General features: G+C 42.4%; 1 protein-coding gene across 1 annotated transcript in view; it reads left to right on the plus strand.

Annotated features, from left to right (window-relative positions):
* The window catches only part of fbxw8 (F-box and WD repeat domain containing 8), a 31,355-nt gene extending 12,890 nt beyond the window's left edge, over window positions 1-18,465 (plus strand). Inside the window, exons 8-11 of the mRNA XM_083527367.1 lie at window positions 9,268-9,395; window positions 13,607-13,780; window positions 16,563-16,679; window positions 17,184-18,465. Of these exons, the coding sequence (XP_083383493.1) occupies window positions 9,268-9,395; window positions 13,607-13,780; window positions 16,563-16,679; window positions 17,184-17,352 (588 nt within the window). The 3' untranslated portion in view covers window positions 17,353-18,465. The remainder of the gene's footprint in view (window positions 1-9,267; window positions 9,396-13,606; window positions 13,781-16,562; window positions 16,680-17,183) is intronic.
* The last annotated feature ends 408 nt before the right edge of the window (window positions 18,466-18,873 follow it).

The following is an 18,873-nucleotide window of genomic DNA, read 5'->3' on the forward strand; positions in this document are numbered from 1 at the left end:
ATTCAAGAAATACTCCAAAGCAACACGTGATCTCCTAAAATAGGGACACCATCAACCACGTTTAACTTCATTTACCTGCTTTTAAAAACAGTTCTAAAGTACAGAGCCAAAACCAAACTTTGTTTCCAACTAGGTATTTGAAAAGCAGTGCATGTATCTTTCTTTAACTTGAGGCAATGCTGTGATACAACATACTTTTAGTTTTAACTTTGAAATGCAGCACCACTATTTTTAAAAAAAAATGGTGACAATGTAATTGCAAAACATTTATCAACGAATTTACTGCCAGACCAGATTTACTACTGATAATTAACAAAATTAATTACAGGTCCCATAGTAGGGAGTCTGTTGTGGACTATGGGACTGGAACTGAGAAATCCTGCCCTGGCCCGTTGCTTGGCCCGACACACTACTTGGCCCCTTAGGCTGGCTCCATTATCTAGTCTTTCACCTGGTGACAACCTGGTCGTTTTTCTGGGCCATAGACCAGGCAGTCACCTGGTCCCTTCAACTGGCCCTTCTGTTTGGCCTTTTCCCCCTGGCCCATCACCTTGACCATCCCATGGACCATTGCCTTGCCAATTCACTGCTCGATCACCTAGCACAGGAGTCAGCAAGTAGCTGATATTAATGTCCAGACCCCAGCTCTCGTAAACTAACTATGGATAAATCTAAAAAAAAAATCTCAGATTAAAAAAAAGACAATTTAATTCTGCCTGGACACATACATTCGCTTTTACTGCCAGTGATGCCGGCATGTTTGATATGTGATGAGCAAAAAAAGTAGTCAAATGACGTTTCCAAACGAAGCAGACAACATTTGCTGAGAAGTACCCAGCCGGAGATGAGCGGAAACGACTACTCGGACACAGACGGACAATATATGAACAGTTCATTAAAATATCCGAGCATCTATTCCGTGACGCGACGTTCCTACGTCACAAATGGGTATAAATTGCTAACACTAATTTAGTTTTGCAGGTATAAATTGCTACTACAATTACATTCATTACATTCATTTAAAGGACAAATATGTTTTGCAACTTCATAGGAACATTATAGCTATAATAAATCATAGTACTTTGGATACTGAAGTACATTTGAAGGCAAAAACTTTTGTACTTTTACTCAAGTGACCATTTAAACTTTAAAGGAACACTTACTTTTACTGGAGTCACATTTAACAGAATGAATCTTCACTTTAACACTCAACTACATGGTTTGTGTACTTTGTCCACCACTGGTCCATCTTCAGTAGGAGGTTTAGAAAGTAATATGGAATGTCTGGAAAGTTCAGAGGCTAGATGACTATCTATATAAACTACACCCTTCTATCCAGTGAAAGTGCAAAGCTCACTGACCCAGTAGCAGCTTTAAGTTCCCATCAAACAATCCTGCGTTCAGTTCTGCACTGATCTTTGACATCCCTCCATTTTTTGCCAATTCATTATTAGCACCTTTTTCCTGCTCTGCCTGCATGTCATTGTCATGTCTGCCATCGGCGCCGTGTGTTGACGGGGATTTTCATACCGCGCGAGGGGAAGTTCGAGTTGCCAGCACACACACTGGCAGATCCGAGGTGTTTCTATGTTCCTTAATGAGCAGGCATACGACTCATTAAAACCTGTTAATGAAGTGAAAGAGGCATCCCGAGTTCACTCGGTGAAAAGATTCACACTTTCCGAAGTGTCTTTGCCTCTGCATTGTCACAGTGGTGAATTTTACGCCTCGATAAAGACAACAGTGCGCCAACGTTAGCATGTTTTGCCGGTGGTAAATGGCAAATCATTGAAAATGCATAATATTCAGTCAGGTAGCTTTATCTATCAAATAGTGTTTATATAACATAATAAGTCTAATAAGAAGTTGGGATGCGGTCTGGCATGAAGTTAATTACTTTTCTATCTTCTTCTTCTTTCGGCTGCTCCCATTAGGGGTCGCCACAGCGGATCATCCGTCTCCATACCACCCTGTCCTCTATATCTGCCTCTTTTACACCAACTACCTGCATGTCTTCCCTCACCACATCCATGAACCTCCTCCTTGGCCTTCCTCTTTTCCTCCTACCTGGTGGCTCCATCTTCAGCATTTTTCTACCAATATAATTCATGTCCCTCCTCTGCACATGTCCAAACCATCTCAATCTCGCCTCCCTCACCTTGTCACCAAAACATCCTACATGTGCTGTCCCTCTAATAAACTCATTTCTAATCTTGTCCATCCTCGTCACTCCCAACGAAAACCTCAACATCTTCAGCTCTGCTACCTCCAGCTCCACCTCCTGTTTTTTACTCAATGCCACTGTCTCTAATCCATACAACATCGCAGGTCTCACCACAGTCCTATAAACTTTCCCTTTCATTCTTGCAGATACTCTTCTATCACAAATCACTCATGTCACTCTTCTCCACACACTCCACCCTGCCTGCACTCTTTTCTTTACTTCCCTAACACACTCTCCATTACTTTGCACTGTTGACCCCAGGTACCTGAACTCCTCCACCTTCTCCACCTCTTCTCCCTGCAACCGCATCACTCCACTGCCCTCCCTCTCATTCACACACATGTACTCTGTCTTACTCCTACTGACTTTCATTCCCCTTCTCTCCAGCGCATATCTCCACCTCTCCAGGCTCTTCTCAACCTGCTCCCTACTCTCACAACAAATCACAATATCATCTGCAAACATCATAGTCCAGGGAGACTCCTGTCTGACCTCGTCCGTCAACCTGTCCATCACCACTGCAAACAGGAAAGGGCTCAGGGCCGATCCTTGATGCAGTCCAACCTTCACCCTGAACCAGTCTGTCGTACCTACTGCACACTTTACTGCCGTCACACTGTCCTCATACATGTCCTGCACCACCCTCACATACTTCTCTGACACACCTGACTTCCTCAAACAATACCACAACTCCTCTCTCAGCACCCTGTCGTACGCTTTCTCTAAATCCACAAATACACAATGCAGCTCCTTCTGTCCTTCTCTATACTTCTCCATCAACATCCTCAAAGCAAATAAGGCATCTGTGGTGCTCTTCCTCGGCATGAAACCATACTGTTGCACACAGATGGTCACCTCTTCTCTCAGCCTGTCTTCCACTACTCTTTCCCATAACTTCATGGTGTGACTGATCAACTTAATTCCCCTGTAGTTACTGCAGGTCTGCACATCTCCCTTATGCTTAAAGATCGGTACCAGCACACTCCTTCTCCATTCCTCAGGCATCCTCTCCCCTTCCAGAATCCTGTTAAACAATCTGGTTAAAAACTCCACTGCCATCTCTCCCAAACATCTCCACGCTTCTACCGGTATGTCATCTGGTCCAACCGACTTTCCATTATTCATCCTCTTAATCGCTGCTCTCACTTCCTCCTTACTAATCCTATCTACATCCTGCTTCACCAACTCCACATCCTCCAACCTTCTCTCTCTCTGATTTTCCTCATTCATCAGCTGCTCAAAATACTCCCTCCATCTTCTCAACACACTCTCCTCACTAGTCAACACATTTCCCTCTCCATCCTTTATTGCTCTAACTTGCAGTACATCCTTCCCAGCTCGGTCCCTCTGCTTGGCCAATCGGTATAAATCCTTTTCTCCTTCCTTAGTGTCCAACCACTTATACAGTTCCTCATATGCCTTTTCCTTGGCTTTCGCCACATCCCTTTTAACCTGCTGCCGCATCTCCTTGTACTCCTGCCTACTCTTCTCATCACTCTGTCGATCCCACTTCTGTTTTGCCAATCTCTTTTCCCTAATGCTCTCCTGCACTTCCTCATTCCACCACCACGTCTCCTTGTCTTGCTTTCTATTTCCAGATGTCACACCAAGTACTTTTCTAGCTGCCTCCCTCATCACTCCTGCAGTAGTTGCCCAATCATCCGGCACCTCTTCACCACCACCAAGCCCCTGTCTGACCTCTTCCCTGAACCTCACACTACACTCTTCCTCCTTCAGTTTCCACCATCTTATTCTTCTTTCAAACCTTACTTTCCTCCTCTTCTTCTTCGCCTCCAAAACCATCCTACAGACCACCATCCGATGCTGTCTAGCTACACTGTCCCCCGCCAACACCTTACAGTCTCCAATCTCCTTCAGGTTGCATCTCCTACACAGAAGATAATCCACCTGTGTGCACCTTCCTCCACTCTTATACGTCACCCTTTGATCCTCCTTCTTCTTAAAATACTTGTTCACCACTGCCATTTCCATCCTTTTAGCAAAATCTACCACCATCTGCCCTTCCACATTCCTCTCCTTAAAACCATACCTACCCATCACCTCCTCATCACCTCTGTTCCCTTCACCTACATGCCCATTAAAGTCTGCCCCAATCACCAATCGTTCTTTCCTAGGTACACCATCTACCACTTCATCTAATTCACTCCAGAATCTTTCTTTCTCCTCCATCTCACAGCCAACTTGTGGAGCATAGGCACTGATGACATTTATCATCATCCCTTCAACTTCCACCTTCACGATCATCACCCTATCAGAAACTCTCTTCACCTCCACTACACTCTTACTGTACGCTTCCTTCAGAATCACCCCTACACCATTTCTCTTCCCATCCACACCATGATAAAACAGTTTAAACCCACCTCCAATGTTCCTGGCCTTGCTCCCTTTCCACTTGGTCTCCTGAACACACAACACATCTACCTTTCTCCTCTCCATCATATCAGCTATCTCTCTCCCTTTACCCGTCATAGTACCAACATTTAAAGTACCAACCCGAACCTCTACTCTCCTACACTGCTTCTTTTCCTGCCGTCTCTGTAGACGCCTTCCTCCTCTCCTTCTCCTCCTTCGGGCCAACAGTAGCCCAATTTCCACCGGTACCCTGTCGGCTAACGATACCTGTGGTGGTCGTTGTTAACCCGGGCCTCGACCGATCCGGTATGAAATTCTCATTTGTGATCCGCATATTTGATTTGGCACATGTTTTACGCTGGATGCCCTTCCTAACGCAACCCTCCCCATTTACCCGGGCTTGGGACCGGCACTAAGAGTACACTGGCTTGTGCCCCCCTAATGGCTGGGTTAAGTAAATTACTTTTCTATAACAGCCAGTTTTATTTCGAATATATAGAAAGACACTTTTTCCACAATCATTTGTTTGTCCTCCACCATAATCTTTGACAATTGCCAGGAAATTCCTTTCAACAGATTCTTAGCAGTTACAACTGATTTTAATTATCTTCCAATATGTTTTTTCCCTGCTGTAAATTTGCCTGCCATGCCTCCAAAAATCCAGCCAATAGTCATCAGTCAATTAAAAAATAGGACAGACGATAGATCATATATAAACATATACACTCTCACACACCTACCGATTGGCCAGGCAGAGGAACCGAGCTGGGAAGGATGTGCTGCAAGTTAGAGCGATAAAGGATGGAGAGGGAAATGTGTTGACTAGTGAGGGGAGTGTGTTGAGAAGATGGAGGGAGTATTTTGAGCAGCTGATGAATGAGGAAAATCAGAGAGAGAGAAGGTTGGAGGATGTGGAGTTGGTGAAGCAGGATGTATATAGGATTAGTAAGGAGGTAGTGAGAGCAGCGATTAAGAGGATGAAGAATGGAAAGTCGGTTGGACCAGATGACATACCGGTAGAAGCGTGCAGATGTTTAGGAGAGATGGCAGTGGAGTTTTTAACCAGATTGTTTAACAGGATTCTGGAAGGGGAGAGGATGCCTGAGGAATGGAGAAGGAGTGTGCTGGTACTGATCTTTAAGCATAACGGAGATGTGCAGACCTGCAGTAACTACAGGGGAATTAAGTTGATCAGTCACACCATGAAGTTATGGGAAAGAGTAGTGGAAGCCAGGCTGAGAGAAGAGGTGACCATCTGTGAGCAACAGTATGGTTTCGTGCCGAGGAAGAGCACCACAGACGCATTATTTGCTTTGAGGCTGTTGATGAAGTATAGAGAAGGTCAGAAGTAGTTGCATTGTGGATTTAGAGAAAGCGTACGACAGAGTGCCGCAAGAGGTTTGGTTTGAAAGTGGCAGATGTAGAGGACAGGGGGGTGTGGAGACGGATGATCCGCTGTGGTGACCCCTAATGGAAGAAGCTGAAAGAAGAAGAAGAAGACACTCTCACACACCTGCCACCGTGTTTGGCTAGTTACAATCGAGAAATTCTGCTTTTCCAACTGGATTTCATCAGCTGTTAGCGGGTGCAATTTACTGAATGGGAAAGGACACGTGTTTTCCTTCTTTCTTTTCCTTCTTTCTTTCTTTCTTTCTTTCTTTCTTTCTTTCTTTCTTTCTTTCTTTCTTTCTTTCTTTCTTTCTTTCTTTCTTTCTTTCTTTCTCTTTCTTTCTTTCTTTCGGGGAGGTAGTAGCTCAGTGTTTCAGGCTCTGGTTTACTGCTTGGAAGGTTCAAACCCTGCTATCACCAAGCTTTCACTCTTGGGGTACCTCATGCTCTGACCCCATGCACTGACTGTGCGTTCTGACCCCATGCACTGACCCCGTGCTCTGACCCTGCTCTCTGTATGAGAAGTATAAAACACCTTTTCTGATTCTCACCTACAAAGCTGAAAACAGACAGCCCCCCTCAGAGCCCTGCTCTCACCCCTCACTGCACCACACTTCCTCCGGTTCTTAGGAAGCATGCTTCAAGACGTTTCTAGTGTTCTGGCACAGAGTTAAACTGAACGAACTTCCACTTCACAACCAAACAGCTGACAGGCAGAAAACAATATTTAAAGACCTGCCAACCAGGAATGTGAGAGGATTAGTCGTGTTTCTTTCTTTTTAAAGATGCTGAAGCTGTTGATGATTATCTAGAACTCACACTGAGATTTAGCCTCGCTGTTTTTTTCCTGTTCTTTCACCACACAGCTCACACTGGGGTTTGCGGTTTAAAAAAAGATTCTCTGCCTGCAAGGATATTTATTGTTAGTAATATCAAAACGCCTTCGCGTTCATGATGCAGAAGCTACGTCATGTAAAAACATATCCTTGGGGTGATTGCTGCACCAGTTCAATTGTCCCTTGATACATCTGCATTCAGTTAAGATGTGGTACAGTATGCATCTTTTTTTTTTTTTTTTTTTTTTTCCCCAGTTTCATTTCAGATCGTAGGAAGAAATCAAATCCTTGGACTATTTCTGGAGTGTGTGTGTGTGTGTGTGTGTGTAAAACTTGCTTACTTTCAGTGTGTTTCTGGAACACACACACAAAGCCAGCCCTACACACACACACACACACACACACACACACACACACCATGCGCCCAACTCATGCTGGCATACCCAGAGGCGCCACTTTCGCATTTAGCAGACAATCTGTCTGGTGAAAAAAACAACACAACACCGTATTGCACCGTTGGGTGCTGAAATTGTGAGCTGTAGAGGAGCTTGTTCAAGAGAATTCCTGTTAGACTTGCATAAAAAAAAAACACACACACACACAAATGAAATAATTTGGTATCCATTTAGGCGTAATTAGGAGGGATAAACAGGGTATAGGACGTACATCGAATCCAGTGAAGCAATCTCTTAACGTGAATGAATTTCTCTGTACACCTTAGCAACATTACCGTGTAATCTGCATGATAATGCAGGCTTTGTTCCTGTGCCTCTTTAGCGCTCGGCTATAATTAAGTACTCGAGACGCCATCTAGCTGCAATATGGGACGTACATGTAGTATATGACGGCCGAGTTTAATCGACTTCGAAGAAGTGCGTCTGAATTTAATTAAAATATGCACAATACAATCTTTGGGTCCTTTTTAGTGTTTAGTTGCAACAAGAGTTTCAAGCATGGATCGATTAAGGAAGCATTGCAAAAAAAAAAAAAAGGAAAGAAATTTAACACAGAACAAAGACTCCCTTTTTTTTTTCCTTCACTCAATCCGTTTGCTTGTCATGTTCCGCATTTTGCTGAGGTTTTGGCTCGCCGGAGTCCAGCGCTCAATTAAGAGTCTCTGGCCCGTCCTGGTGCCACTAAACATCTGGCACCTTCACAAAACTTACATCATGCAGCTCCCTTTTCGCTCGCCTTGCTTTTGTTTGATTTTTTTATCTGCCGGTTCAATTATTCATGTCCAATTTGGCTATTCTCCTTGCTTCACCCCCCCCCCCTTCCTTTTGCAGTGTATAGCTGGTAGCTACAACCAGCAATTTGCCAATTTTGGAGCTGCCATGATGCCAGCCAAAGCTGTTTCTCATCCAGCTGTCAGCATTGAATTTGTTTTATTCGATAATTCTTTTTTTTTTTTTTTTTTTTGTAGCAAACGATTTGGCAAACGATTTGGAGAGATGGTGGAGGTCTCACAGGGGTAACAGTCATATATGTGGAATTATAGTAACTGCTTGTACACTTGCGACTAAATCAATATAAATCTCTTACCTCCACTGCAGTGTAGTGAATAGAGTTAAAGCTCTTATAACCAAACCTAAGATCTAATTTACTTTAAACTTTATTAAAGGGCACACATGGTCCATAAACACGGACGATACAGCAAACAAAATAAACAAACCAACAATCGATAAACTTAAAATAAATCATAAAAAAACCCCAGACATAATCCACAATATCACATATTTATAGACAGACTAAAACACCAGTGGTTCCAAATACTGGAAGAAGAAAATCCGACAACTTGTTTATCTATCCATCCAATCCATCCAATCCATCCAATCCAATCCATCCAATCCATCCAATCCATCCAATCCATCCAATCCATCCATCCATCCATCCATCCATCCATCCATCCATCCATCCATCCATCCATCCATCCATCCACCCATCCATCCATCCACCCATCTATCCACCCATCCCAATCCATCCGTCCATCTGTCCGTCCGTCCGTCCGAAGTTAAGTAAAATAAAGTGTACATTTGTGGAGTGAAAATACCTGCTATAGAGCTCCGACTTCCACTTTACTGAACATCTTTAGGATGAATGAATGTGAACACTGACTGAACCCCAAGTCTCCTCACCTCAACTACATCAGTACCTGATTTTACTAACATCCTTGTAGTTGAATGAATCTCCACAAATCTCCACAATCCAAAATCCAAAAGTAAAAAAAAACAAAAACGTTTTTTAATGTAGTATACAGATTGTTATCTGGAGTTTGCAGAGACGTGTGAGATGTTTGAGCGTTTAAGTGAGGTCTCTGGAGCAGGTGCCCGAGTTGGAAAGCTGCCATCGTCAGAGACGTGTCTGTCTCTGATCACACCCGTCTCTCTCTCTCTAGTTATCGCTTATCTCTCCGTCCACACCATCAGCTTCTTTCTGTGTCCTCAGATTCGGGTGTACAGCCTGGAGACCAGCCAGACTGAGCTGGTGTTGGGGAGCTCAGCTGGAGACTTCACCTGCATCAGCCTGAGAGATGCCCCCCTTCATCTGCTGGTGTGTGGAAACAAAGACAGGCGGTGCGTCACGTACAAAACACACGCACACGCAAATGATCCAGCATGCACTTTCTCACTCACACTTCTGTCATCTCTGCATAAGCCTGGAAACCTCAAGTGTCCTAAACAAGCTGGGATTAATACCTAACATCTCGCATTTCTACACTGCCATGAATTGTTTTGCCGGAGGTAAGGGAGAAGCTCGTTATAAGAAAAGCATTAGCATAAATCGAGTTGTTCTGATTCTTCCCAAAACACGCCTGCCATCTTTCTCTCCGAGTTGCATTTGGAGTTTTATATAGTATATAACATGAGCCAATAATAATAATAAAGAGAAATATTCATGAAATGCATCCTAGACAATTGCGTGCCTCTAAGAACCACATGTGGCTGGAAAAATAAGGTTCAGTGAGTTCCTGATCAGTCATAATGTGTATAAACTAATACGTAAAACTACCAATAAAACACATTTATTCGACTTTATATAATGTGTTAGAGAAGTAAAGAAAAGAGTGCAGGCAGGGTGGAGTGGGTGGAGAAGAGTGATAGCAGGAGTGATTTGTGATAGAAGAGTATTTGTGAGAGTGAAAGGGAAAGTTTATGGGACTGTGGTGAGACCTGAGATGTTGTCTGGTTTAGAGACAGTGGCACTGAGTAAAAGACAGGAGGTGGAGCTGGAGGTAGCAGAGCTGAAGATGTTGAGGTTTTCGTTGGGAGTGACCACGATGGACAGGATTAGAAATGAGTTTATTAGAGGGATATCATCACCAAGTATCACCAAGCTGCCACACTTCTTTCTTTCTTTCTTTCTTTCTTTCTATTTTCTTTCTTGCGAAGAAATATTTCAATTTCCCTCTGGGATCAGTAAAATGGAATGGTACCTCAGAATACGAATTGAATTCGTTCCGGAACACGATTCGCACTCTGAAATATTCAATATGAATTTCCATCAATTCCCCATAAGGAATAATGAAAAGTGGGATAATTCGTTCCGAACGACCTTCAATATTATTATAAAAAATTTTAAATATCACCAATATGCACTAATATTATTGTGAAAGAACCACCAGCCACACCTCCCTCCTTTACTCCACACTCTCGCTTAGCCTCTTCCTCCTACTAATCACCTACACCTGATTTACCATCAAGTTTATTTCTATAGTGCTTTTTACAACAGACATTGTCTCAAAGCAGCTTTACAGAAATCAACAGTTAAGGTGAATGGTGTGTATTTATTTCTGATGAGCAGCCGTGGCGACTGTGGCAAGGAAAAACTCCCTTAGATGTAATAAGGAAGAAACCTTGAGAGGAACCAGACTCATTTGGACCATCCCCTATATAAGGTCCCTATTCCCCTTCACTCATCGTCCGATCTACTAGTTATGACCGTAGATCACCTGGACTATCTACCGCTCTTGTTCCTTGTGCTTTCATGCTCCTGGCTTCGCTTCAAAGGAATTATTTAGTATTTAATATTTAATAATGGTGCCTTAACATCTAAGAGGAAAACATTATCTTTACTGGGTTCTTTACTATGATGGAGATGAAGGAGGGAGAATTATTGTTTGGAAGGAGACGAATCTCCTTCCACTATGATATCAGGCAGACTGTCACACGCATCACTGTTATCGCTTATTTTTCTCTTCTTTTTAATGCACTTTGCTTCGTTTCACTACTTTCACCTTTTTTTTTTTAAATCTCTTTAAATTTTAGCCCACGAGATTCTGAATTTCTATGCGGAAACCGATACGTAAATCAATTTTGATTCGTATTCTATGGTACCACTGTACTCTAAAATAAAAACTTCCTAATAATATATATATATATATATATATATATATATATATATATATATATATATATATATATATATATATATAAAATGAGAAATTGTTTTTTTGCATTTTTTTTTTACTATGTAGTTTCCCTTCATATTTTTTCCATAATATTTTTATTTTAAAAACATCTATTTAGTACATCCCATAATGAAAAAATATAATATTTGTTAAGCACAAGCCCCCATCCTGTCATGTGGTGTTTTTTTCTAGTTTATTTATATATTTATTTTTTTGTTGTCTAACCTTTTGAAACGGTTGTGTAAAAAGGATTTGAAAGACTTAGACACTTATGGTTTAGGAGGTAAAGCGGCTAAAAACTCCACAGATAAAAGGACCGTGTTATTATCTGAGCCTCATCACCTTCAAGGAGATTGATTAAGCAGACAAAGGACTACTTCTGGAAAAAGAGAAAGCGAGCACGCATTGGTCATGAAAAGAAAAAAAGAAAAAAACAAGCCTCTAAACACATCTGGAAGCTCCTTTTCTGAGTACGAGTCGCTGTGCCAAGTAAAGAGGCTTTCAGTTGCACTCGTGCCTGGACAGCGGAAGCACTATTTGGCAAGTGAAGAAAAGCTTAGCAGCCCTTTGTAGATAAACTCCTGCTGCGTTTTCACTCGGGCACTAAGCACACAGCCAAGGGTTGAGGGCCCCATGTTGTTGGGTCCAGCTGTGGCCCCTTTTAATCATCACTGCATCCTCAGAGCGCTCTTTGGATCTGCACATCTGCAATAAGGAGAGAGAGAGAGAGAGAGAGAGAGAGAGAGAGAGAGAGAGAGAGAGAGAGAGAGAGAGAGAGAGAGAGAGAGAGAGAGAGAGAGAGAGAGAGAGATACAGAGATACAGAGATACAGAGATACAGAGAGAGAAAGCAAGGAAGATGCTCTTACCTATTGTCTTTCTCTGTGATTGAGGAGCTCAACAAAATGATCTGTGTGAGTGCCAGAGAGTCCGTCTCTCCGTCCAAGCCCCCAGAGCGGAAACAGGAGGGGATTTAGGTCTGGGTGGCCATTAGAGTGGCCAAAGGCCAGGCCCTGATGCATGCATTCATCCCTCCTTTCAATTAATTTGACACAGAGAGGAAGAGAGGGACATACGGGCAGAGAGAGAGAGAGAGAGAAAGAGAGAGAGAGAGAGAGAGAGAAACCGACAGACACGCAGGAAGAAAAACAGACAGACAGGCAATTAGGCAGAGAGAGAGAGACAGGTAGCCAGACAAAAAGAGACAGGCAGGCAGGCGGAGACAGACAAATAGACAGACAGACAGAGAGAGAGAGTAACAGGCAGGCAGGCAGATACAGACAGACAGAGAGAGAGAAAGAGACAGACAGGCAGGCAGACAAACAGGCCGATACAGACAGACAGAGAGAGAGAGACAGGCAGGCGGGCCAATACAGACAGAAAGACAGACAGACAGAGAGACAGGCAGACAGGCAGGCCGATACAGATAGAAAGACAGAGAGACAGGAAGACAGACAGGCAGGCCGATACAGACAGACAGACAGAGAGACAGGCAGGCAGGCAGATACAGACAGAACGAGAGAGAGACAGACAGACAGACAGAGAGAGAGAGAGAGAGACAGGCAGGCAGGCAGGCCCAGACAGACAGACTGACAGACAGGCAGATAGATTAAATATCAGTAATTACTAATTTGAATTTAAAATCTGAGCAAATCTACATTTTGAGGCACAGAGAAAAAGAAAAGGAAAATAGCTGATGCTTGGTTCTTTATTTTTCCACAGAAACACGATGCGACTGAATGTTAGGAATAAACTGTCACTACGTTTACGTTGCTCCCCAGAGCGTCTGGTGCGGGACCTGTTGGAAAGCCGCACGTCTGATTAATTGAAGGAAACGTGTCTGTCGACAGCTCGCCCGAGTCGCCCTGCGTTCCAGCGCGAGATTAATGAAAGTTAGGAACGGCCAGGAAAACACGAGTTCCGTTCGCTCACGAGCGCGAGACAAAGAGCGTTTCAATGAAATTAAAACGCCACAAAGACACGTCCATGCAGCGTCCACTACGATGCGGCGTCTCCGTCGTTACATCGCGCTTAGACATGCATCAAAGGCTCAATATCTCTAAAACTGGATATGTAGCTTTTGAGCGTAATTAGATTTCGGTGATTAGGAGCATGTCCGTGTGCACTTATCCTTTGGCTGCTTTCGGTACCATTAAGCAACAGTGGGCACAGATGGTTTCCAAATCCTTTGTGCCTTTTTCTTGGTCACTTATTATGTTTGCTTTGGCTGCCAGCCAATCATTCGGTCCTCACAAAGCCGCTTTGAAGGTTGGAAAAAAACAAGCGTGGGGGCGACTTTTTTTCTAAATTAGTTCGAAGTCTCTGCTATAACCTTGTTCCTTTTTTTCTTTTGTTTTGTGGGTTTTTTCTTGCTCAGGGTACGAGTGTTTGACCTGCGTTCTGGCTCCTCGGTGGTCTCGCTGTACGGCCATCACATGGGCGTGACCGCGGTGCAGGTGGACGACTGGAAGATCGTGAGCGGCGGCGGAGAGGGTTTAGTCTGCGTGTGGGAAATGAGGATGGGGGCCAAGCTCTGGGAGATGCACAACAGGTGAGATCATTAGATTGGGAGTAAGCCGAAGTAGAGGCATTAAAAGTTCCTCCTCAGCTACATCACTCAAGTTCATAATTGGTGTTAAAGATCAGAGATCTGCTCTGGACAGTTGTTTTACAATAAGATGGTAATGCAAATGATCCAGCTCTTGCGTTTACATAGCAGTGAAAGATTTATTTTCTGTACAGGCTTACGCTGTAGATGCGTTCCATGACATCATACCTTTAAAAATATAATAAGTCCTACACAGAAGTGAGAATAATGGTGATCAGTATGGGGTAGTGTACTGCAATCTGTTAATAATTTAATTCAAATTCAATTACAGCACACAGATTAGCAAAACGGAGCAGTACCGTATTATCTAAACTATACAATATATGAATGTGTGTGTGTGTGTGTGTGTGTGTGTGTGTATGTATATACTGTATATATTTACACACACTATTAGTAAGTAGGTAAGTATTGGGTCACCTGGTCAAGTACTGGTATGTGATTTGTGAGAGTTGCATTCCACATTTAGTCCCAATTCACTCTTATAAATCCCTCCAATCTTCTGGGAAGATGTTCCACTAGATTTTGGAGTGTGCTTATGGATATTTGTGTTCATCAGCCACAAGGGTGTTATGAAAGGCAGGTACTGATGTAGGTGAGGAGACCTGGGGTGCAGTCAGAGTTCACATTCATCTCAAAGGTGTTCAGTAGGGATGAGATCAGAGCTCTATAGCAGCAAGATCTTCCTCTCCAAAGCATGTAAACCAGATCTTCAAGGAGCTCACTTTGTGCACAGGGGAATCACCATGATGGAGCAGGTTTGGGTTTCCAAGTTCAAGTGAATTCAAAATTGTATTATAGTGTATCTAAAGACGTCCTGTACAATTGAGTGCCTCCAGTTTTGGGGTAACAATTTTGAGAAGAACCACATAGAGCAGGAAAGGTCAGGTGACCCAATACTTTTGGAAATATAGTGTGTGTATGTTTTTATATACAGTGAGGAAAATAAGTATTTGAACACCCTGCTATTTTGCAAGTTCTCCCACTTAGAAATCATGGAGGGGTCTGAAATTGTCATCGTAGGTGCATGTCCACTGTGAGAGACATAATCTAAAAAAAAAAAAAATCCAGAAATCACAATTTATGATTTTTAAACTATTTATTTGTATGATACAGCTGCAAATAAGTATTTGAACACCTGTCTATCAGCTAGAATTCTGATCCTCAAAGACCTGTTAGTCTGCCTTTAAAATGTCCACCTCCACTACATTTATTATCCTAAATTAGATGCACCTGTTTGAGGTCGTTAGCTGCATAAAAACACCTGTCCACCCCATACAATCAGTAAGAATCCAACTACTAACATGGCCAAGACCAAAGAGCTGTCCAAAGACACTAGAGACAAAATTGTACACCTTCACAAGGCTGGAAAGGGCTACGGGGAAATTGCCAAGCAGCTTGGTGAAAAAAGGTCCACTGTTGGAGCAATCATTAGAAAATGGAAGAAGCTAAACATGACTGTCAATCGCCCTCGGACTGGGGCTCCATGCAAGATCTCACCTCATGGGGTCTCAATGATCCTAAGGAAGGTGAGAAATCAGCCCAGAACTACACGGGAGGAGCTGGCCAATGACCTGAAAAGAGCTGGGACCACCGTTTCCAAGGTTACTGTTGGTAATACACTAAGACGTCATGGTTTGAAATCATGCGTGGCACGGAAGGTTCCCCTGCTTAAACCAGCACATGTCAGGCACGTCTTAAATTTGCCAATGACCATTTGGATGATCCAGAGGAGTCATGGGAGAAAGTCATGTGGTCAGATGAGACCAAAATAGAACTTTTGGGTCATAATTCCACTAAACGTGTTTGGAGGAAGAAGAATGATGAGTACAATCCCAAGAACACCATTCCTACTGTGAAACATGGGGGTGGTAGCATCATGCTTTGGGGGTGTTTTTCTGCACATGGGACAGGCCGACTGCACTGTATTAAGGAGAGGATGACCGGGGCCATGTATTGTGAGATTTTGGGGAACAACCTCCTTCCCTCAGTTAGAGCATTGAAGATGGGTCGAGGCTGAGTCTTCCAATATGACAATGACCCGAAGCACACAGCCAGGATAACCAAGGAGTGGTTCTGTAAGAAGCATATCAAGGTTCTGGCGTGGCCTAGCCAGTCTCCAGACCTAAACCCAATAGAGAATCTTTGGAGGAAGCTCAAACTCCGTGTTTCTCAGTGACAGGCCAGAAACCTGACTGATCTAGAGAAGATCTGTGTGGAGGAGTGGGCCAAAATCCCTCCTGCAGTGTGTGCAAACCTGGTGAAAAACTACAGGAAACGTTTGACCTCTGTAATTGCAAACAAAGGCTCCTGTACCAAATATTAACATTGACTTTCTCGGGTGTTCAAATACTTATTTGCAGCTGTATCATACAAATAAATAGTTAAAAAATCATACATTGATTTCTGGATTTTTTTTATTTTTTATATTATGTCTCTCACAGTGGACATGCACCTACGATGACAATTTCAGACCCCTCCATGATTTCTAAGTGGGAGAACTTGCAAAATAGCAGGGTCTTCAAATACTTATTTTCCTCACTGTATATGTATAGTTGATAAATGTATACTGTTTACACATTTTGAACAGGAACAAGAAGTTGCCCTAATTGCAATTTATTCCCTGGGCATTGATTTAAAAAATGATGATGATAAAATCCTAAAACATAGTAAAGCATGTGTGTGTGTGTGTGTGTGTGTGTGTGTGCGCGTGCGTGCGTGTGTGTAGACACCCAGTCCGTCACATACGGTTTAACAGCAGCACCCTGGTGACGGCCAACATCCCCGATGAAAAGAACCCACGTGGTGCGTGCATCACTGATGATGATCTCACCGCTCACCGCAGGTAACAGACCGAGCAACCAAGAACAACACACCACTCATCATGGGTTTCTGTTGCACAAAACATTTCTACACAGATTTATTCGATAGATTTGTTTTTTTACTACTAATATCTAGACATCATTAGGTTTCTCCTATTGTTATGAGGCTGATGATGGCAACAATGTCGCAGCATATTAATAATAATAATAATAATAATAATAATGATAATAATAATAAGTGCCTGTCAATAATTTGGAAATGTATTTTTGCTAGACATCTGCATGTTTCTTTTGTTTTATTTTGAATTCTTTTTGATTTTAGTTTGCATGGTTTACTGCAAATTGAGGGCATGTTTATCATTTTATTATTAAAAAAACATTTTTTTAGAAAAAGAAAACCATCTAAGCTTTAATTTAATTTCCCCTCATACATTATAAATACTAATGTTTAACATTTAAGAGTAAGATAAATGCATTTCTTTTACTTTAAACATAATTTGCAGACTCGCTTGTTATTCTGTGTGCAGACACCGGGGGGCGATCTGCTTCTACGATTTCTCTGTGGATTCCTCCTCCCAGGACCACGTGCTCCCCATCTGCAGGTCCGACTACACCGAGACGAGCGGTTACAGCTACAACATCGGCCTCGTTACGCCTTACGACGCGCTCGCTGATCCTCACAGCTCCGGGCTCTGACCCACAATGCACCTGGGCAAGAGCAATCAGAGTCAATGAGGAGTTGATGGTTTTCTCTGGTTCTGATTTGACATTATAATAAGGTTGTTTTCTTGATTTATTACAGACTCGAACATCTGGTATTTACAATGGTGATATTTTTTAGGGATATTTTTTATATAAATGTATATAATGATCCCAGTCACAAAGACGCTGCGGAAACAATTACGATCGGAATGTCTGAAGGATCAAAAGTACACTTTCAGATAAAACCCTGATCGCCGATTAGACATTTAAAGCTCTTATTTAGCTTTAATATCAGTGTTTGGTCTGTACACATGAGTCATGTGATAATCAGGACTGTGCTGAACTGCAACACCTTGATTCTTTTCTCTATTTTTTTCTTCTAAAATGACTCATTGTTCTGGGCGAGGACCTTGAACGAGAGAGGATCTGAAGTTCTCCAAAATACCAATGGTGTATAAATTCCTATCAGATACATTTACTAACTAAAGTTTGTGTTTTTTTCCTGTAAATGTTCTCGTTTGATCTTTACACATGTAACTAGTAGACTCGAAAGCATACGATTCTCCAGACACACCCAAAGGTGTTCAATAGGGTTCTCTATAGCAGGAGATCTTCCAACCCATGTAAAGCACATCTTCATGGAGTGTCGTCATGCTGGAACAGGTTTGGATCTTCTAGTTCGAGTGAAGGCAAATTCAACGCTGCCACATTTAAAGATGTCCAATAGGATTGTGTATCTCCAGATTTGGAGAAATCAGGTGTCCCAATACTTTTTGTCCCTATTTAAATATGAGAGAGAAAATGAGACACACTTCTTTCTCTTCACTCTACATAGCATTGTTGTGGTTCGTTTGGATGTGGGTTCTGAAATAGGTTTTAAAGACAGGTTCCGATTACATGTATCTACTGTACATCACCTTTAGCTCTGAACATGGAAGAGTGGAAAATTTTTGAATTTTTTTTTTGTGTAGCTTGATGTCGAATTTGGCAAATCTATAAATCAGGGCTGTCAAAATGATCATGCAAACTCATTTTAACGTTTAATGCAGCGTGCATTTCTGTTTGACTGTTTTTATGAAAAATAAATACGCTATAGAATAATAAAAATACGCTAAAACTCGCTAAAACAATAAAACTCGCTCTGTGCTGGAAATACGATTTGTTTTGTCTATGCATTAAATACGCTAAAGAATCCATAGCGCTAGAGTTAGCCGCTAGCCACTTCCTGGTTAGCGGCTAACTCTAGCGCTATGGATTCTTTAGCGTTTTAATGCATGGACAAAACAAATCGTATTTCCAGCACGGAGCGAGTCGCCACAGAGACACTGCGGTGCCGATTTGAGAGTTGGCGCTTTGGATTCTTCAACATTTTATATCCAGCTTAAAGAATTTCTCTTAAAAGGGTGAAATCAGTAGAATAGATAAATAGATCATATCTTCAGAAAATTCAATATTAAAATATAAAACACGCACACTTACAGACATCTGTATTACTCAAATTAGGGTCTGACAAAG

Source organism: Silurus aristotelis, assembly GCF_946808225.1.
Source record: "Silurus aristotelis genome assembly, chromosome: 23".
NCBI lineage: Eukaryota > Metazoa > Chordata > Actinopteri > Siluriformes > Siluridae > Silurus > Silurus aristotelis.